General features: G+C 40.5%; 1 protein-coding gene across 1 annotated transcript; it reads right to left on the bottom strand.

Annotated features, from left to right (window-relative positions):
• Window positions 1-380: 380 nt before the first annotated feature.
• Window positions 381-21,396, bottom strand: ptgesl (prostaglandin E synthase 2-like). Its single transcript, XM_028808588.2, has 7 exons — window positions 21,115-21,396; window positions 7,944-8,147; window positions 6,613-6,668; window positions 6,335-6,487; window positions 4,031-4,231; window positions 2,834-2,951; window positions 381-579 (listed from the first exon to the last, which is right to left on the bottom strand). Exons 1-7 carry the CDS (start codon window positions 21,370-21,372, stop codon window positions 451-453), a joined length of 1,119 nt encoding a protein of 372 aa, XP_028664421.1. The 5' UTR covers window positions 21,373-21,396; the 3' UTR covers window positions 381-450.
• Window positions 21,397-22,487: the final 1,091 nt, after the last annotated feature.

Raw genomic sequence — 22,487 nt, 5'->3', positions numbered from 1 at the left:
TTAATGATTCTTAAAATACCCAAATTACAATAAAGCGGGCCAAGGTCAGATTAAGGTTTATACTTTCCATATTTAAACCTTTCTGAATTTCTATAACCACTTTTTCTCAAAAATGAATTGCTACTCCAAATATGTCTCACTGAGGACCTTCTCAGTTTCAACCAGAAAACCGCAGCCTACCGTTTTTCAACATAATTAAGATATCAAAAGTCACAAAGTGCATTTATATCTAGTAGTCATAACTCCCACCAGCTTCCCTTTAATGTCATACTAAATTAAACAACCTGAGACTCTGGTCTGGAGGACAATCGCAAAGTGCATCCAGTGGATTGGCATAGATGTTCCACTTAGCCAGGCCGATGGAGGACCTGTGTTTTAAAAAAATAAACTCTCTATAGAGTTTATCTCCAAGCATTTCTCTTTCAGAAGGCTCCTAGAGTTTCGACCAAGTCAAATCCTGCCTTCTTGGCGCCTAATGACATCTTCCATCTGATGGTACCATGTTTTCACTTTGGTGTGAGTCATCATGTCCTCAAAAGACTGGAGGCCCTCCATTACTCGCAGCACCCCATACACGGCCTGTGGAGACACCAAAACCAAAGAAGTTTGCCTATGATCAAGTCCTTTAAAATGGTATTATTATATGGTTATGTCCAAAATTACAGCCACAACAATATTACCAAGGGTCTGCAATCTGTGTGCAGAAGAGACAGAGGGAGTCCCCTTTCAGTATTTCACCACCAACAGAAGTAAATCTGCTAGTGGTCATGGCAATGAAGTCAAGAATTTAGTAGTAAATGCATTTGCAAGAAACCATAATAATGTGACTAAACATTTACAACTAAAGTGGATGATCCAATTAAGAACAGATCAAGGCTGCCTATATATAATTATATGAAAAATGCGTACACCCTCTTAATTCCATAGCTTTACAAATTAGGACACATTGAGCAATCAGAAATTTTCCCATCATTTTCTAAAATCAGATTAATCTCAGGAGACAAACATGATATAGCAGACATTTTATTATACATATTTTTATCTTTTTTTTTGTTTTAAAAGACAATTTGCAGAAGCCATGTGTGAAAAGCAAAAATACCTTTATACAGGGCGAGTCAAAATTATGTTAACACTAATGGTATTGCTATGTATGTCTCTCTATTATAAAAGAAAATCTTGAGACAAGACTATTGCCAAGAGATTTTTTCAAGTCCCGCCCTTCTCTCAACCATTTCCAGTTCACGGCCCACGCCCGCGGTCCTCTCACCTCTCATTCGTGTGAATGCTTTTGGCAGACACAGTTCTTGTGCTCTCAGCTCTTATAAATTTATGTTTTCCTCACTTTAAGTTCCCAATAAAAGACTTATTATGTCCAAATCTTATTGAAAAATTTCATCCTGAAGGATTATCAACAGAAGAAATGAGTACACGGGCAATCCTAGCACTGAGAAACGATGAAGTCAAATGAATGAACGCGAAAATTGTCGATCAGTTACACAGCAAATTGGTTAAATGCATATCAATAGACTGAAACAGTTGGTGGTGATGGTGCAGAAGATGAAAACATCAACTTACAATATCATGTAGAATATCTACAACCGTTAACACCGTCCAGTCTCCCACCAGTCAAATTACTGTTGAAAGAAGGACGTATCGTAATGTTATTGTGTAATTTATGTCTGAGTGATAGGCTATACAATAGGACAAGATTAGTTGTATTCAAAAATTGGTCGAACAATTCTGACATGTAAAATTTTAACAGGCGACAAGAAAAGTAATGTAGTACATCTTCCACGGATAACATTAGACGCCAAAGGAGATCTTGATATGCCATTCGTATTAAAACATTTACAGTTTCCCGTTAGAATAGCTTTTGCTATGACAATTAACAAATCACATGGACAAACATTCGAAAAATGTCAGTTTATTTATTAGAGAGAAAGAAACGATAATCACTCACGGGCAGTTATACGTTGCGTTATCACGATTTAACTCCAAAAACGGAATCAAAATTCAATGCGATATTGACGAAAAGTTAATTCCAAAAATTGTTTTTACTGAAGTTTTACAGTAAAAGTGTAAGTTTAAAAAGTATTTGTGTGTTAATTTCAAAGTCAAACAGAATGAGAACGTATAACTCAATGAATACCTCTAAAGCAACATGAAACAATTTTCTTTAAAATTTATTATGTTTTACTATTTTTTACTATGGTTAACTACTCGCTGTAATGTAAAATAGTTAGTTCTATTATGAATATGTAACAATTCCCATAAAAATAACAATCTAGTTAGTTCTATTATGCATATGTAACAATTCCCATAAAAATAACAATCTGTTTAAATTGTACATCAGCTTCCCCACACGCGAGCGGCAGATCCACAAAGTGGCTAGCGCGTAACACACCCGCACAGGGGTTGGTGAGCGAAGAGAGCAGGGTCAGAGCCCCCTAGTACTTGTATACAATTTTTGTGGACAATTTATATGCCACATAGGGTACATGTGTTGAACAGGTTGAGACATTCCTGTAAATCATCTTGCACATGTTTTGTGAATAAATTGTTTCCGCCATTCACGTTAACATAATTTTGACTCACCCTGTGTATCAACTGCCCCAACTGCTGCTCGTCAAATGTAATTGGTTAGCTGATGATGAGAAAATGCCACCAGAAGAAATATATGACATTTAGAACTTTTGGCAGGTCAATAGGAAGTATTCAGGTTTGTGTATTTTTGCTGCTGTACTATAGTTGTTAATATTTACATGATGACATTACTCAATAAAGTATCCATTTAGATATTAAAATATAAAACAGAAATATCTGCCATCCTTACCAAATCTGCAAGGTTTGGCTGGCTGCCACCCATGAAAGGCCTGTGTTTTCCAACAGCTTTAACCCATTTGTCCACAGCTTGGTAAAGGTCTTGCCTGACATCATCCTGGAGGTTGTGCCTGAAAATGATAAAATGGGCAGTTTGAGAGAACATTAAATGTCATGAGGTTATTATGAGGTGCCGGTCTGACAGTAGCGTTCCCACAATCAACACATTAACAGGCTGCTTGTTTTACATGGGTCAGTCCTGGAGACAACATATTATTAAGTTGCTTGGCTTTAGTTTGCACAAACAAATTCTCTCACAGAATTTCTAAAGATCCTTAAGTCAGAGGTACCAGACTTTGCCGTTCCACAAGTTTATCTATAGGAAAAAAAAAAAGTGATGTCTCGACGTGTGCTGAAGATCCGAATCACCTACTGTGTAACGTTACCCCCCACCTGACTGACCCAGAAGTCAAATCAAGGTCCTACCACTTCTGAAATATCCACGCAAAGCACTATTCAATCATGTAGACTTCTCCTGTAACTCACTTCATTCTAATATCACTAAATAAAATGGTTTACAGCACTTCACTAAAACTGTAAGTACTGGTGTCCCTGAGGAATTACCTTACTGCTGTAGCAGAGCCTCAAAAATATTCTGCAGTCCATTAAAGTACTGGCCACTATTACGAGGGATGACACTTCATTCTGCCAAACCAGGCTTTAAAATTCCAAATTAATTTAAACAAAACATTTTGTAAAAGCATTTTACAGCATTGAAAATCCAAAGTAAAGGAATGTACACTAGAACATTAGTGGCACTTCTCCAGCAATAAGAACGGAAAAGTGCACGTACAAAAACAGGATGTTACCACATATAATCTTAAATCATTCTTGAGTCAGATTGAAGACTTAAGTGAAAAATTAAAGAAAACGTACTAAGTAATTGCAACACTAACACTAACTTAATCAGTTTTAATGTGAAAAGATGCCGATGGAAGAAGAGAAGAAGCGGGCTGCTAGGGTGGAGGAAAGAGGAGCTGCTCGGGAAGCAACAAGCACATCAACCTCTGAGCAAATGAATGCTAAATGTACAGAGAAAGAGGACGAAAACAAGGAATGCTCAAGTCAAGTGGATTCACTGCACGTTATCGTGCAGTCCACTGTTACTGGTTCAAAATAATACACCACCTCTCTGTCCTTCCCAACTTACTTGTTCTTCAGCCTCTTGCTAATGAAGTACATCGCTGCAGCACCAACATATTTAGCACAAAATCCTTCAACGGTTCCAAACTTGCCCTCTTGGACAATGTAATCAAAAGATGCCAGGGCTTCCTGGGGGCTGCGGTATACGTTAGGAGAGATCAGATGAACCAACCAGTCATCTGCCCATTGCCGCCATTTTATTTCCTCCCTGAAACAAAAAGAAAACATTCACATGAAATGAGACTAAAGTCATACTTGCTGCATAACAACACACACCCACCCTCAAATTTGCTGTAGATAGCTTCCCGACAATTCAAGGGACAGTGCAGCCTGGAGACTTAAGGAGAAGTTCATCATGTTTATTATTTTTTTTCCCCTCAGAAAGAAGAGAACAATGAAAATAGAAATTATGACCCAAATGAGAGACCAATAAACAGGTATTGTAAATGTGCTGCACTACAGCTATTCATTCATCACTTCAGTTATGAGATAAAGATGCCAAAGGCTAGCAAGACAGTAGGCACCATCTGCATAATCAACTGCGACTATCAGCTATAAATCGCTTAAGACACTGAAGTGAACCTTAAAATTCATACACAACACACATGTCAAACTGTGAGCCCTTCCTTACATATCAGAATTACAGTAATCCCTCCTCGATCACGGGGGTTGCGTTCCAGAACCCCCCATGAAAGGTGAAAATCCGCGAAGTAGAAACTATATGTTTATATGGTTATTTTTATATTGTCATGCTTGGGTCACAGATTTGCACAGAAACACAGGAGGTTGTAGAGAGACAGGAACTTTATTCAAACACTGCAAACAAACATTTGTCTCTTTTTCAAAAGTTTAAACTGTGCTCCATGACAAGACAGAGATGACAGTTCCGTCTCACAATTAAAAGAATGCAAACATATCTTCCTCTTCAAAGGAATGCGTGACAGGAGCAGAGAATGTCAGAGAGAGAGAGAGAGAGAAAAAAGCAAACAATCAAAAATCAATAGGGCTGTTTGGCTTTTAATTATGTGAAGCACCGCCGGACAAAGCAGCTGCAAGGAAGGCAGCAATGTGAAGGTAGTCTTTCAGCATTTTTTAGAGGAGCGTCTGTATCCTGTAGGCCAGTGTGCGAACAGCCCCCCTGCTCACACCTCCTCCGTCAGGAGCAGAGAATGTCAGAGAGTGAGAGAGACCGAGAAAAACAAACAATCAAAAATCAATACGTGCCGTTTGAGCTTTTAAGTATGCGAAGCACCGTGCAGGAAGCATGTCGCTTGACAAAGCAGCTGCACGGAAGGGAGCAATGTGAAGATAATCTTTCAGCATTTTTAGACGAGCGTTCGTATTGTCTCGGGGGGCGAACAGCCCCCCTGCTCACACCCCTTCCGTCAGGAGCAGAGAATGTCAGAGCAAGAGAGAGAGAGAGAAAAGCAAACAATCAAAAATCAATACGTGCTGTTTGATCTTTTAAGTATGCGAAGCACCGTGTAGGAAGCATATCGCTTGACAAAGCAGCCACATGTAAGCCCAGCAAGGAAGAGAGCAATATGAAGGTAATCTTTCAGCGTTTTTTGAGGAGCGGCCGTGTCCTCTAGGGGTGCGAACAGCCCACGTGCTCACAATATATTTGAGGAGTTTTATTTAATACGTAATATGCGCTCTGGTTGGGTAGCTTCTCAGCCATCTGCCAATAGCGTCCCTTGTATGAAATCAACTGGGCACACCAACTGAGGAAGCATGTACCAGAAATTAAAAGACCCATTGTCCGCAGAAATCCGCGAACCAGCAAAAAATCCGCTATATATATATATATATATAGATATAGATATAGATATAGATATAGATATAGATATAGATATAGATAGATAGATAGATAGATAGATAGATAGATAGATAGATAGATAGATAGATAGATAACTTTATTAATCCCATTGGGAAATTCACATTCTTCAGCAGCAGCATACTGATACAATAAATAATATTAAATTAAAGAATGATAATAATGCAGGTGAAAAACAGACAATAACTTTGTATAATGTTAAATGTTAATGTTTACCCCCCCGGGTGGAATTAAAGACTCGCATAGTTTGGGGGAGGAATGATCTCCTCAATCTGTCAGTGGAGCAGGACAGTGACAGCAGTCTGTCGCTGAAGCTGCTCTTCTGTCTGGAGATGATGATACTATTTAGTGGATATATATGGTTACATATAAAATCCGCGATAGAGTGAAGCCGCGAAAGTCGAAGCGCGATATAGCGAGGGATTACTGTAGTTTTAAGAGATGAAAAGCTCAAACAGAAAGGTAAAAACATACTTCCTGGAGTTCTTCACCGGATACAGTAGTTCAGCTTCGGCTTCATCCAGCATCACCCAGTGTCTGTTGTTATACTCCACAATTTCTTTGCCTTTTTCATTTTTCGATCTCATCTCCGGAAAAAACGAAATAATCTGCCCGAGATTTTTTTCTCTGGAGAATCATAAGAAACATAATCACCAAATATTGCAAAAGAAAGCAGAGCAAGCAAGTAACATCCTTTAAATTTTGGCAAATGTCTGGGGGAAAAAAAAAAAAAAAAAAAGAAAACCACTCACTTGGACACCATATAGGTTTTCAAAACACTGATGATAACAGAGGAATCGTTAATTTGCTGTAATAGAAGATAAAAAAAAATTTAAAAATAAAAAAAACTATCCTATTGCATTACAAAACGTATTACATCGACAGTTAACTTCACTGATGATCTAAGCAAAACACTGTCATTCACAAGACTGCCTTAAAATAAGGAGGCATGAGGGTCTGTAGTTAAATTACATGGTGGTATGGTGGAGTGTAGTGGTAGTGCTGCTGCTGCCTCGCAGTAAGGAGACCAGGGTTTGAGTCCCGGGTCTTCCCTGTGCTGTGTGGCATGTGCATGCTTTCCCCATGTTTGTGTGGGTTTCCCCCCCAGAGTCCAATGACATGCGGGTAGGGTGAACTGGGGACACTGGATTAGCCCTTGTGTGTGTGTGTGTGTGTGTGTGTGTGTGACCTTATGATGGACTGGCACCCTGTCCAGGGTTTGTTCCTGCCTTGGGCCTTGTGCTCCAGCAGACCCCCCACATCCCTGTTCAGGACTATGCGGGTTGGAGAATGACTGACTGACTGACTGACTGACTGGCTTTGCGGCCCTCTTTGAGTCACCTAACTAGCCACCACTCACACAGAACTGTATTACATACCTCCAAAAGGGAGTGAACTTTCAATAGTTCAGTGACTTCCAGTTTTATTGTACTGCTTATAACAAAGTCAAATTGTTATTGAGAGTCAAGGCTGGGGGGCTGTCAAGAGGTAGGGCCTGTTAAAGTCCATTGCGGCACTTCCTGTGTGATTTTGGGCTATACAAAAATAAACTGTATTGTATTGTAAATCTGATTACAGGGCGGCACGGTGGCGCAGTGGTATCGCTGCTGCCTCGCAGTAAGGAGACCTGGGTTCGCTTCCCGGGTCCTCCCTGTGTGGAGTTTGCATGTTCTCCCCGTGTTTCCTCCCACAGTCCAAAGACATGCAGGTTAGGTGCATTGGCGATCCTAAGTTGTCCCTAGTGTGTGCTTGGTGTGTGTATGCTCTCATGGTGCACCACTATGCTGAGGCACACTGCTTGAAAAACACAGAATCAGGCAATACCTTGTAAACCTTTGAGCTGTGGTATTCCAAGGGGCAGTTTAGCTGCTTGGTTACCATTACCCAGTCCTGGCAAACATCTACTACATTTTACAATGACAACAATCTAACATACCACTGGTTTAAGCAATCATAGAATTTAGGAAAATTATTTATTGAGAAAACTATTATTTACTATTATTACTATTAGTAAACTTTTACTCAGAAACTAATAGGTAACTTTCCTATATGGACTACAGGTCCAGTATTTTTGGATCCTTACCAGTTTTTCTTCTCCATCAATGACCAAAATAGGAACTTTTCTGTAGTCGGAAAACTTGATTTCCTTGCGCAGGACTGGGTTCACTTCCACAATGTTGTAGGTCATGCCATGGTAGTCCAGGAAGGCTCGTACTTTGCTGCAAAATGGGCATGTCTGATACTGGTACAGGATCAACTGCAGCTCTCCACTTCCAGACGGAACGGGCTGCAGAAGAAACAAGATGGAAAGAAACATTTCTGTTAGGCTCTTTATAATTATAGTTAGTAGAGTATGCCAAGTGAAAATATGACACCACAGCTGCCCATTACTGCTCACTTAAGACATACTGGGCAAGTTTATACAGACTAGAAACAACACATTAGCATCACAACACACCATCTCTCATCTTGTCTGAAGAAGGGGCCAGAGTTGCCCTCGAAAGCTTGCATATTGTGATTAGGTTAGGGGTGAGCGATCTGACGATTTTAGATTGTGATCGGTCTTAAAGACGTCCACAATCTAATTTTCAAGCGACTAGTACAGATTGTGATCTTTTATATTCTTCTAATACCCTTTTAACCAATTAACAGCTGTGTTTGGGGTTCTTCCAGATGGCCTTAAAGTGGAGAAGGACAAACAAATGGATTGCCTTTACTACACTATTGGCACGCAGACTTATCTTTCTAAACTGGAAGAATCCTAACTCTCCTCTTTTAAGTCAGTGGGTAACTGATGTTTTATATTATTTGAAATTGGAAAAAATCAAATTCTCACTGAGGATCTGTGCAGAACTTTTTCAAAACCTGGCAGGATCTAATCAATAATATTTTAGAATAAGCTCTTAAAGCACTGAGGTAGCAGATTCTCTTCCCATTTCATTTTCTTCTCCATTTATCTTTATCCGCCTATTAAAAACTCATCAATTTATTTATTTTTTACTAGCTTAAAGTTTTACTCCGTTGGCCACGTTCTCTTTGGGGGTTGATTTGTTTTCAATCCTATTTTTTGTAAAAATTGATCTATTTATTGTTAAATACTATAGATTCGTGTCAAGTCCACAAACCAACAGAATGATTTCTCGTTGTGATTGTTCAATTTATATCACGTGTCCCCACCATGGCTTTCTTGTGTAAAGATGTTGAAAACAGTTCGTACGTTGTGCAAGCAGCATGGCAGATGAGGAGCTTGTGCCAAAGAAGGACTTGACGTCAGTAGTGTGGCAGTGGTTCGGCTATGCACAGTCAGATAATACACAAAGCAAAATTATATATAAAATTTATCAGACAACAGTCGGCACTTCGGGAGGCAATACGACAAATCTATTTAATCATCAGGAGAGGAATGGGTCTCAAAACCGGCCCAGGCATCTTTCAACAAGTGAGGTGACAAGGTCAACCCACTCAGCCCATTATTCATTGTAATTTTATTAAAATTTGTGAGGAGTACACGGCTCGCTACTTGCTATGAGCCTGTGATATGAAATATATCTAAACTGTTGATCTGTACACTGTTGTTTAGACACAACTTATAATTTGATGACATGCTTAGAAATAAAATTTAATAACACAGCTTACACGTTATTAGAGTACATGTCAATGTCATGTCCAAGTGCCAGTACCCTAGTAGGCTAGTAGCTTACGCAGTTCACTGCTTTTAGCAGCCACATCATCAACAATACAGCTAGTGTTAAGTTTGGCTAGGATACTTTTCTCCACTGACATCAACATGAATGCCTCAAGATGTTTCTCCTCGTCCGTTTTGCTTCATTCATATTTGGCAACAGACGCTGAATGGCTGAAATGAACGACAATGATACGAGGTCAAACGAGGTCATGAGTGGGTGTTAATAGAACTTTACTTAATTCAATGTCAAATAATTACCCATATAGGCGGTTAGGCGGCCTAAAGCAAAGTAAGTGATTGCAGGTATGAAACAATTATTTTCAACTCTATAATCAAACGGCTCATTTACAATGGAATAAATTATAACCGAGGTTGTGATGAAAACTTCACATGAATGAAATGTTCCACTGACTTAACGATAAACTATAAATGTCCCGTCCTAATATGAAAAATGTCTATCCTGTGCTTTATAACTTTGTTTCATCATACTAATAATCACAGCGGAAAACCACTAATTATCGCTCATGCCAACAACCAGACAACAATAAAATGCAGAATGCATAACCTAAACTAATTATTAGTACCAAAGAATTTAAATACTACATATGAGATAAAATAAATTGTAATAATGTATATGCTAACTGAAATGCAGCGATATCGAAACAGAAATCGGCAAATGGCAGTATTGACCAAATTTTTTGCTGCAACGTTGTGTACTGACAACTAAAACTACTTGATGACATGTTATATAGGACTATAGAAATCGCGATACCGGACAGATAATGTTTAGTAGTTTAGAAAATTAAATTTAATGTCAAACAGTAACCAGTATATAAAATTTATTTCATGAAACGGACGGCCCATGACCAGACCAGAGTCTGCGGCCCACCGGGCACTACCCAAATGCGCTAATGGCCAGTCCGTCCCTGTTAATCATCTTAAAACACACCCGAAGGAACATGCTGACACTGTTTCAGTCGGGTCAGTACATCCCCCCACTCATCTGTATCTCGCGTGGTCGCGAAGCATAAACAGTTGGAGTTGACCGACGCATTTGAGCAATCGTAAAATTATGAGAAAAGCAGCAAACGATGGAAAGAGGTGACCGAGGCGGTCACATTCTACTGAGCTAAGGATATGGTACCATTCAAAGCTGTACACAACGTGGGTTTTAAGAAACTGAAGCACATTTTAGATGCGCGATATGATCTTCCAAGTCGCAAATATTTTTCTGAAATGGCCATTCCTTATATGTACAGTGATTGCCGACAGAGGGTTGTGAAGCAATTAAAGAACGGAGAATTTTTATGAAACGACGAGTGCTGACTACAATTTGCTAAAGAGTGTTCATGTTAGAAAGTTTTTAGATTTTGAAAACTGCCCTTGTTTACATTTTATTATTTCTAGAATTATTTTCGTGTATAATCTATTCACAATTGAATTCAACTGTGTTTGATATTTAAAATAAAGTGTAACTTAGGTCTTGATAAGTTTGAGTCTGGATATCCTCTTAACTGTATGCCACATTGAAACGATAGATTGCAATTCAGATCATGGATCGTGATTGTGTGTTAAAGGGATCGTGCTATGATTTGTTTTGGAAAGATCGCCCACCCCTAATTGTGATCTTTCTAGTTAGCCAATAAAAGGTGGCATTTTGCTTCGCTTCTCACTAGGACATAAGGACAACTGTGATGAGAACAAGTTCATCGAGTTCACCCATCCTACTCACCGACATCTGCACGTCTCTAAAGTCCTACTTTCCTTCACTGCGCTTCATTCTATGCGTCTGTGGTTCTTTGGATGAGGAAAAAACTTTCAAACATTTGTACAAAATCATACCAGTCCCTTTAGTATTACTGAGCTCACCAGTGTGTTCTTTCTTCTTCGTGATATTCCAGAGAGTTGATTTTGGTCATGCTAAGGGTTTGATTCTTGTTATTCAGCCTCATATTGGCTTCTTAGACTTTCATTGGCACAGCTCATGTTGAACAATGGCAACGGCAGACTCCAAAGGGTAGAAACAAGCCGAGGTATCTTATGAAGCCATGAAACACAACCAAGGAATCACAAACACCTGCGACGTGGATTGTCCCAAATGTTACGGTGCCCTGTGTGGACCACCAGGGTGCGTACAGTCGCCCTAACCCGACACAGACAGGCAGACACAAATATTGTCCAGCGGACACGTTTTTAGTTAAGTGGGGCAGAGGTTTTTTTTTGCTCCCCACTACAGAGTACACTACAACAGTACCAGCACTCATTGCTCAGTCCCTTCTTTCTCCTTCTTTTCTGTTTCTTAGCCACCTCCACTCCTCCTCTCCCAGCAAACTTCATCTCCCTTCCTCCCAACTCTGGCTCCTCGAACGGAGTGAGGCGGCCCCTTTCATAGGGCACCCAGAAGTGCTCCAGGTGCTCCCAAATCTTCTTCCAGGCCTCATTGCAACCCAGGGCTCAGCAACTGTCCAGGCTGCTCTCTAGTGTTCCAGGGGAGGTATTGCCCTGAATATGCCCTCTCCTCTGGTCCTCCCATCACAGGGGCATCCACCACACCTGAAATAGGGGGACCACGTAGAAAAAGTGTTGTCATTTCTACATGCTGCGACTGAAATGTCTGCAAATCGCCTGAAATGACAGTCTGCAACGTGCACTTTAATCACAATGTCTGAATGGTATGACTTGTAGTTTTAAAGTGTGGAGCAGAGGGGCAAATCAAGGAAAAAATGTGTGTTTGTCCAAACATTATGGAGGGCACTGTATTATTACAACAACATACCAGAGACACCCATTTACTGTACTTCAAACTAATTACGATGAAAGCAAAGAAAAAAAAAATAAAACAATCCTGTCCCTCTTAACCTCCATTTGCTTAATCTGAGAAGGTTCAGCTCCTTCAGTCTCCCACCACTCAGTCCTCTCTAGTCAGCCTAGTTGCTCTCCTCTGGACTTTCCCAGGCACTGCTACAGTACGGCTTTTTTGAGGTCACACCAGAAAAGTATGCCATTTTAAACATAACCTCACAATCATACAGCATTATCACTACCACCCACCTACCCTCTTTGTGCAGTGGGATAAAGTGGCATAATCTTTAAGCTAAAAGCTAAAACAGTGCCATGGGCTTTTAAAATGCATAGGCACTGCAATAAATCAAAAGAGTCAGCAGGCGTTTCACAATCAAATATGAAAGCAACTCCACCCTGCCAGGACAATTTGGAATTTAAACCACCACCAAACAATTTAAACAAATCAACTGTACTGTATAGCCCATACAAATGTATCAGTGAAACAGCTAATTTAGGAATGAATCATTTAATGAAAACTGGGTGTTGCATCAGTAGTTGCTTCAAACCTCCAAAAAGTGTTAAAGTGCATTTGTGCCACATACTCGTCTGCCAAGGGCCCACAACTACGCCAAGGTTGGTATTTCAGGGCCCCCCTGCCCAAATTCTTACCAGACAAGAGTAGACTACTGCAGTGAAAGACTGAGATGTGGATTTTGGTCATAGTATAAAAGGGTAGCTTACCTTTTCTGATTCTTGGTCATTTTTAGTCAACAACACATTATTTATCATGTTGGTTTACAAAGCTTTATAATGTAGCCACTACTATTTAATTTAAGACTAGCTGTGCTATCCGTTTAAGACAGGTTGGAATCCAAGCCATCAAAGTTGACTTCAGTGATATTTCCAGTGCATATGTCTCTGTTATATGCCATTTGGTATGAGATTCCAAAAGGCTGTGTTAATGTTTGTGATGTGCCATCTGTTAGAATAAATAATGCAACGCATGTAGCACTGTCATATGCCATTTGCTACAGTATTCATTAACCCTTAAACTGCCACATACTTGGGGGTGGGGGTTAATGCACCCCCGGATGCCAAATATTCTTTTGCTGCACTTTTTAAGGAAGCATCACAATTCACCATGAAAAAGTGAAATTTTAATGGAACCCATTTTTTTCCATGCAAAGAGCATCACAATTACTGCAACACCGATCACTTTACACACTGCCAATGAACTGTAAAAACTATAAAAAACTACTGGAACAATCTATTATTATATGTACAAGGTGCAACCGACTGCTGAGATTCAGTAAATCACCGAGCCAACTGCACTTGAACTGGCAGCACGTAAGCACACAGAGGCCAACACTAATGCTTGCAGGCTAGTCTAGTGCAGCGGCTGAATCCCAGGGACAGTGATGCTGCAGGGGGCGGCAGTGGTCATGAGCTGGCTGCACAACAAATGTACGGCATGGACTGATCAGCTCCGGCGTGCTGGCAAACTGCACTTGGAACCGACTATAGCCAGTTGTGGTGGTTTAAGGGTTAAAGTAGTGCTAACGTTTGTGATGCACCATCTGTTAGAATGGCAAATGCAATGCATATGTTTCTGTTATATGCCATTTGGTATGGGATTCGTACAGGAAGCAGTGTTAATGTTTGTAATGCACCATCTGTTGGAATGAGAAGTACAATGCATGTGTCTCTGTTACATGCCACTTGGTATGGCATTAGTAAAAGCATTGTTAATATTTGTAATGCCCCTTCTAATGGAATGACAACTGCAAAGCATTGTGCTCCTAAAAATGCATAGCACTTTTTATACCTGGTTTCCCACCATTTCAGGACACCATAATGTTTGGGCCATTTGGTGTCACAGGTGTTGGTGATTACTAAGGTGTGTTTCATTGCTTCATTAATGCAGCTTGTTCAACATAAGGACAACAGCTGTGCCAATGAAAGTCAAAGAAGCCATTATGAGCCTGGAAAACAAGAATAAAACCATTACAGACATCAGTAAAACTTTAGGATGACCTAAAGCAACTGTCTGGAATACCATTAAGCCATCTTTTGGAATGATGGAGACCTTGTAACTGGACAGACACACTGACAGATCCTTTTATTAAGGTGGATTTTTCAAAATGATAAAATAACCCAGTTCTTAAATACATGCATGTTTTTCCTCCGGGCACTCCAGCTTTCCTCCCACCTTCAATAGTCACACATTGTGAGTGAACTGCAGACCGTAAAATTGGCAATGTAAAGATAGTTAAATGAGTGGGGATCAATGACCTGAATACCAAGGATGTACAACAATTTATTTCTTGCATAGCACAAAAATCACACAAGGAATAACTCAAAGGGCTTTAACAGACCTTGTTTTCTGACAGGCCCCCAGGGCAATGACTCCATAAGAAGATTTACCTCTGCAGCCTGAAGCTCCAAGTAAGTGGAGTTGACACCAATGGTTTTCAATACAATCTAGCTGCAGACTTCCAGCACTCGATATACAGTAGTTAAACTATGGTTATGGTTAGTGGGAAGATTATTATTATAATAATAATACATCTATATATATAATTCACTAAGTCCATGGCATGCAAGACGCAAGCAAGACAGCCACGCCCGCCAACAATTCACTAAGCAGCCGACCATGGCACACGCACACGTCAGAGCCCCGCCCACCAACAATTCACACGAGAGCGAAAGCATTTGCCAACACTGTTGTCATTAATCAAGAACGAAAGTCGGAGGATCGAAGATGATCACATACCGTCGTAGTTCCAACCATAAACGATGCTGACTGGCGATCTGGCGGCGTTATTCCCATGATCCGCCGGGCAACCAAAGTCTTTGGGTTCCGCGGGGAGTATGGTTGCAAAGCTGAAACTTAAAGGAATTGACGGTAGGGCACCACCAGGTGTGGAGCCTTTGGCTGAATTAGATTCAACACGGGAAACCTCACCCGGCTCAGACAAACAGAACAATGAAAAGTCAACATGACTCACAGGTGCATGTGGACTGTACACAGACGAAAGCAATTCAGGTGAGGAGTTGGGGGCGGGCACACGAGCAGGCAGTGCGTACTGAACGATGACTAAGAGATGACTGTTCACGCATCATTACATCGTCCTCACTAGGCGTCCTTCCCCTCACACCCCGTTCTGCCCTCCGCGCGCGCGCGCCCGCCGTCCAGCCCCGTCCCTCGCTCTGCGAGGTGGGGGCGCGGCAGCGGTCCTCCAGTTTTCAGCCACAGACAATTGTATGTTGCTCCTTCCAGAGTTCCCTTACAGTCGTATCCTCAAACTCACCCCATTAGAAGAAGCATGTTTGTCGTGGATGTTAATCGCTGTATGCGGCATGTAAAACAGTTTGCGAGGGGTATCCCATGGTCTTAGCAGTGTCTATACTTTGATGTGAATCGCTGTATGCAGCGTGCAACACGCTGTATTGTATGTTGCCCTCTCCAGAGTTCCATCTTTTCATTCACCTACAGTCGTATCCTCAAAACCAACCCCATTTGGACAACTGTGTCTTTCAGGAAGTGTTCACCCATCAATACATAATTATGCGGCGTATGCTATGCAGGTTGGCTAGTTGTATTTATATAGCGCCTTTCCCATGCTCAAGGCACTTACAGAATATAAGAAAGAATGGCAGGGTATACAGTATATAGCGTTGTACAAACCAGATAAATACATAAAGAAGATTACGACAGTGAATTAAGAGAAAAAGCCTAACAGACAACATAATTGATGGTCTCGCACACACACAGAGGTTACATTGGCATCTTGACAGAGAAGTAAACTGAGAGAAGGGTAATAAAGTCAAGTAGAGCTAAAAGCCTTCCTGAACAGATGAGTTTTGAGTTGTTTTTTAAACGAATTCACGGAGTCAGCTGACCTGATTAATTTCGGTAGGTCATTCCAGAGTCTGGGCGCTATACAGCTGAAGGCCCTGTCACCCTTGGAGTGTAGATTAGTGTGGGGCACAACAAGATTACCAGAATCAGAGGACCTTAGTGGGCGGACAGGCACATAGTGATGGAGAAGGTCACTGATGTAGTTTGGCGTGAGGTTGTTTAAGGCTTTGTAGGATTTTATATTCGACGAGCTGTATATACCCGGCGTTGCCCGGGGCAGAAGTAACCTAATCGGTCAAACACTTACATATATACCAAAGTAAACCTAATCGGTCAAACAGTTACATATATAAAAAAACCGAACCTAATCGGACAAACAGCTTCATATATACAGAAGCGAACCTAATCGGAGAAACAGCTAATCTATATACATAAGCAAACCTAATTGGTCAAACAGTTACATAAATACAAAAGCAAACCTAATCGATCAAACAGCTTCATATATACAGAAGTGAACCTAATTGGTCAAACAGTTATGCATGTGCAGAATGATTTTACAAACATTATGCGTGTTAACAATCATTAAAAAGAAAAGATTGAGGAACTCTTCTTCTATATGTGATGAAGCCACTAATAAGACAGATTTTTTTCAGGACCCAGCTGTTTCATAACTAAACTACTGCCACCCCAAAGTAATGCCTAATAGTGGTTTTTGGGGTAGCTGTGGAATAAAAAGGGTGTTTTTTAGACAGTAAGAATCTGACACTACCCTTCAGTGCGGGCTGAAGGGTGCCTATGTAAGGTTTTACATCCTTCCCGTATGGAAAAAAAAACATACTAAACTTTTTTTTCATCATTACAGATAATCTCAGTCAAATCGAAGTACGCATTCTGAATTTATTTTTATCTAATTTTTACTTTTTCACAAAGCCATCCCATGCCAATTTGTATGAATAAACTTTTGCTAGAGAGTTAGCAAAAGTTTATTCATGCACATATTTTAATACGGATAATCTCTCTCTAATCAAGGTTCTCATTTTCATTCTAATTTAAAATAATAATAGATACTCATTTTTTTCTTCTGTTTTAGAAAAACCAATCTATGCCACCTACGTCTTCGTCAAGTCAGCTTCATCCAGCTTCATCACATATAGAAGAAGAGTTCCTCAATCTTTTCTTTTTAATGATTGTTAACACGCATAATCTTTGTAAAATTATTGTGCACATGCATAACTGTTTGACCAATTAGGTTCGCTTCTGTATATATGAAGCTGTTTCATCGATTAGGTTTGCTTTTGTATTTATGTAACTGTTTGACCAATTAGGTTTGCTTATGTATATAGATTAGCTGTTTGTCCGATTAGGTTCGCTTCTGTATATATGAAGCTGTTTGTCCGATTAGGTTCGGTTTTTTTATATATGTAAGTGTTTGACCGATTAGGTTTACTTTGGTATTTATGTAAGTGTTTGACCGATTAGGTTACTTCTGCCCCGGGCAACGCCGGGTATATACAGCTCGTATATATATATATATATATATATATATACATATACACACATACATGCAGTTTTAATAACACAGAAATCAATATAAACATTAACATCATTATCATATGAGAATATGAAGTAATATATAAGAAGCACATTTCATATAAATATAAATTATTAAACAGTAAAATCTTCTTCTGTAATTTGCTACCGTGGCAATTTGTGTGTCTGTCCAGTATTTTAAATGACCTGTAGCTCGCAAACCGTTGCACCTATACACTTGAAATGTGGTACACATATACTACGTCACGTCTACTATCCGCTTTATGGGTGATGATTGTTTTAGTCTTTTTATCTTTATTTTATTTTATTGTACAATCAAGTCCTATCTGCGCACAGCAGGGCAGCCGTGGGCGGATGCGTATGGTGTATTCACTCGATGTTATCGTGCATTGCGCTGTCAGTGGTATTTTGATAAAAGAATTTGAACAACATATAAGAAGCGTATAAATTATTAAACAGTAAAACATTAACATTTAAGAAGTAAAGTTACATTAAGTACTACTGCTGTGCCTTCGGGTATACCTCATTTTTTGTTTGCCCATTACATGCTTAAATGTATACATTTTTTGGTGCACCTACCCGAGAACACGCGAGATATAACCGAGCGTGGGAGAAGCATGGATTTTAAACACGCGTTGAGTTGATGTGCTGGTCTCCCTCGTGAAATAACTGGTAATGTTTGACTAAAATCTACAGCGAGTAAAACGACATTAGCTCCTATTTTTTTTTTTTACGATCTCTGAGATGTTGCTTTTTTCGGTTCAAGGCTTCATAAGCTCTTTTATGTTGTATGGTGTACTTATCCCAAACCATCATCTTTGAATGTTGCAAGACTTTCGCCTTGTATGTAGATCGGGGTAATTACATTCATTGCATTCCTAGTCTGAATCACAATGTGATTGTATGGGTGGTTACCTGGCACTGTAGGGTTGCCACCTGTCCTTTAAAATACGGAATCGTGCCGCGTTTGAGAATGAAATTGCGCGTCCCGTTTTGAATCAATACTGGACGGGATTTATCCCGTATTTTTTTTATCATTTTTTTTTTTAAAGCAGCGTCTCATGCAAATCATCCCACACGCATTTTATGATGATGCCTCCTTTCCTACTTTTGATTGGGTAATACTTGATGTCATCGTTAGTTTGATTGGTGTTTTTAACTGTCCAGTGAGTAGGGCGTGTCTTTCAACCGTAAGCAGATTTTTTGCACTGGTATCACTGACCTCGACGACGGCGACGTTATACGTCAAAAATAAATTACGATAAATGACGATTTTAGCGATACTTTATTACGACGGCGGCTACATAGACACGATCAAATAAAAACAAAAAAATCAAATAATCATTCTACATTTTCAAAACGTCGAAAAAACGACGGAATGAAAAAAAGGCCCACCCGACGACCCACCCTTTCCATTTTTATATATATAGATTCTGTAAGACACAGGGAGCCAATGGAGACGGAGCAGGATGGGTGTGATGTGCTCGCTGCTGCTGGTTCGAGTAAGGACTCTTGCAGCTGAGTTTTAAATAAGCTGGAGCTGTGATATAAGATTAGAAGGGGGACCTGCCAGTAGGGATTTACAATAATCGATGCAGGATGTGATAAAAGCAGGGACGAGTTTCTCAGCGTTAGTAAAGGAGAGGAAGGAGCGAACACGGGATAGTTACGGAGGAGAAAGTAAGAAAGTTTCTTAATGTGATTTATGTGGGCGGAATAAGAAAAGGGGGAATCAAAAATGACACCAAGATTCTTTACAGTAGAGGCAGGTCTGATGAGATCACCGCCAAGATGGACTGGGATTAAGTTGCATTTTAGTCCCAATTTGCAGGAGTTCAGTTTTGTTGCAATTTAATTTTAAGGAGTTCTGCTCCATCCAGGTTTTAATTTCACTAAGGCAGGATGTGAGCTGAGAAAGCTCTGATGAAGTTCCACTTTTAACATTGAAGTAGAGTTGAGTATCATCTGCATAAAAATGATAACCCAGTCCATAGCTACGTATAATATGGCCAAGGGGAAGCATGTAAATACAGAAGAGAAGAGGGCCGAGGACAGAGCCCTGAGGAACTCCCTGTGTGACTGGCGCCGAGCTGGATCTGCTGTTGCCAAGACTAACAAACTCTTGCCTATCAGTCAGATAGGACTTGAACCACTGGAGGGCAGTGCCAGAGATACCCAGCATGTTCTCCATTCTGGACAGTAGAATGTCATGTCTGACAGTGTCAAATCCTGCACTGTGGTCTAATTAGAATTAATATGTTGGTTTGTCCGGAGTCTGCTGCCATAAGCAAATCATTGGTTACCTGTAGCAGAGCAGTTTCACAGCTGTGCCGCACCCTGAAACCAGACTGAAAGGGTTCCATCAAATTATCAGAGGTTAGGTAATTGGTGAGTTGGGAAACTACAACACGCTCAAGAACGTTTGACAGGAAAGGTAAGTGGGAAATAGGCCGGAAATTGTTAAGATTGTCGGCATCAAGACCAGCTTTTTTAACATTGGGGTTACAGATGCAATTTTAAAAGTGAGCGGCACAGAGCCAGAGTCGAGGGATGAGTTTATTATTATTGTAACTGTCGGGATTATGGCATGAAGGCAGGATTTAAGTAGCGTGCTGGGGATGGGGTCCAGTACACAAGTAATCGGCTTTATTTTACAAAGCACAGGTTATTAACAAACTCAGATGTGACTGGTGAGAACTTAGAGAAGGAGCTGGATGGAGTGGGAGAACAGGGAGAGATATAAACAGATGATGTATTTATGTTAGTTGAATTATTTAGATCTTTAATTTTGTTACGGAAAAAGTGGAGGAATTCCTCACAGACTTCAGTAGAAGAGGTAGTTGGGCCAGATGCGGTTATATTACTCAAATGTCAGCTGTCCATTTAGTCAGCTCCAAACACTTCGAGCTCCAGGCTGCAAAGATACCAGACTCATGAATACTGACTTTGACTAATACGTGCCCCGTTCACATTTGTGTCTAATGCCACGTGGAAAGGCACGGATTCCCGGCTACCATGTACCGAATCTGCACATCATAAAAAGGATGGACATCTTAAATACCACTCTGACAGAATGGACCAGCTTGATAGCGGTTTGTATGACAGGGGATACTCGAGTTTTGCCCGGTCTCTTGTCTTTTCAGAGCTGACGCATCCCTTTTGAACGCACACAGATAACGACCGCGGCTGCTACACCTCTTAAAAGTCCAGTAACCGCCCCGTTCTTGTACCTGCCATTTACAGACTTCGATCTCTCACACCTTATTCTTTTAAACAAGTTGGAAAAGAAAGAAAGCTATCTAGTGCACTGTTCAACTTGCTCGTTGTAACGCCAAAATTAATACTGCTAAAGCACTTTGATAGTTTCCTTACCTGAGGTGGTTCCGCCTCGGCGCGGTGCTGCTGGAAGGTGACTTGAACAGCCTGGTAAATCCCAACGCCACCGCCGAGAAGAAAGGCGCAAGCTAACGCCCGGTTAATTTTCCGACTCGAGGAAGTGTTGCTAAACAGCCTCCCTGACCCAATATACCGATGGGCTCCAAACCGCGAACACCCAATGTCTGGAGGTCGAAAACGTAGCACTGACTGCAAAGTCCGACCCAAAGTTAGCCTCAACAAAGCACCCGCCATGCTGCCTCCTGCCACAGCTGACACGCCCCCTGACCCGGATATAATAGTCGGCGTTTTCGACAAGCTGCTAGAAACGGGCGGGCTCTGAATCGCGTGGTTGTTATGTTTGGGGGCGTGGTAATGCACGTGGTTGTCTATAAACAAAAACAGACAGCAGGCGGCGACCTTAAGTGTTCCACGCGAGCTGTCAAGAACGACAGGATCACACAGGGACGACTGTTTTGAGTAAGTAATTTTTTGTTTTCGGTATTTTATTGAAATCAAGGTGCAAAGCGTAACTTCAGAATAAAAGAAATAACTGAAATGAAATTAATAAAAAAGAACGCATTCAGAAAACTTGTGAGATTAATAATTTTATCATATACAGGTGCTAGTAGAACACGTGGACCTTCGGTCCTCAAATAAAAAGCAACTAAAAGGAGTTTAGTCGACCATTATAATGATAAACCTGACTATGAATTAATAGAGGCTGTAATGGATCACAGACAGAGACGTGAATGTCGCTGGTGACTTTTCCTATGAAGTCAGTAGTTAAATTAATTGAATTACCACCTTCTTTTTGACACCCACTGCACTCCCAACCTACCTGGAAAGGGTCTCTCTTTGAACTGCCTTCCCAAGGTTTCTTCCATTTTTTCCCTACTAGGGTTTTTTTTGAGAGTTTTTCCTTCTCTTTTTAGCAGGGGTGTCGAACTCCGGGCCTGGAGGGCCGCAGTGGCTACAGGTTTACATTTTAACCCTTTTCCTAATCAGTGAGTAGTTTTCACTGCTAATTAACTCCTTTTCCCTTCATTTCAATAGCCCTGTTTTTAAGGATTCAGTCCTCTGAATTGATTTGTTTCTTCATTAAATGGCAGCCAAACAGAAATGAGACGTGAAACGAGCCAACAGGTGACCAGCTAAACTGGGATTTCAAACTCCAACCAGTCTCTTAATAAGAAGCTGATTCTTGCTGTTAATTAAGCCCGTTATTTAATTCAATGGCTTGTTGCTGCTCTCATTCTGCCACAGCAGATATTTGCAAATCTGTTGAATTTTCTGTTTTTTCTGTCATATGGTGGCTTGTTTGATGTCTCATTATTGTTTGGCTACTTATTAAGGAAAAAGAGACAATT

This window comes from Erpetoichthys calabaricus, chromosome 9 (genome assembly GCF_900747795.2).
Source record: "Erpetoichthys calabaricus chromosome 9, fErpCal1.3, whole genome shotgun sequence".
Taxonomy (NCBI): Eukaryota; Metazoa; Chordata; class Cladistia; order Polypteriformes; family Polypteridae; genus Erpetoichthys; species Erpetoichthys calabaricus.
The sequence above is the reverse complement of the archived record's forward strand: the minus strand, read 5'-3'. Positions and strand labels throughout refer to the sequence as shown.

Coding starts and splice junctions, on each gene's coding strand:
- ptgesl (XM_028808588.2), bottom strand. CDS start 21,372: ATGGCGGGTGCTTTGTTGAGGCTAACTTTGGGTCGGACTTTGCAGTCA. Junction 6,488..6,612: donor AAAACCTATATGGTGTCCAA/GTGAGTGGTTTT, acceptor ATGATTCTCCAG/AGAAAAAAATCTCGGGCAGA. Junction 580..2,833: donor AGCCAAACCTTGCAGATTTG/GTAAGGATGGCA, acceptor GTGTCTCCACAG/GCCGTGTATGGGGTGCTGCG.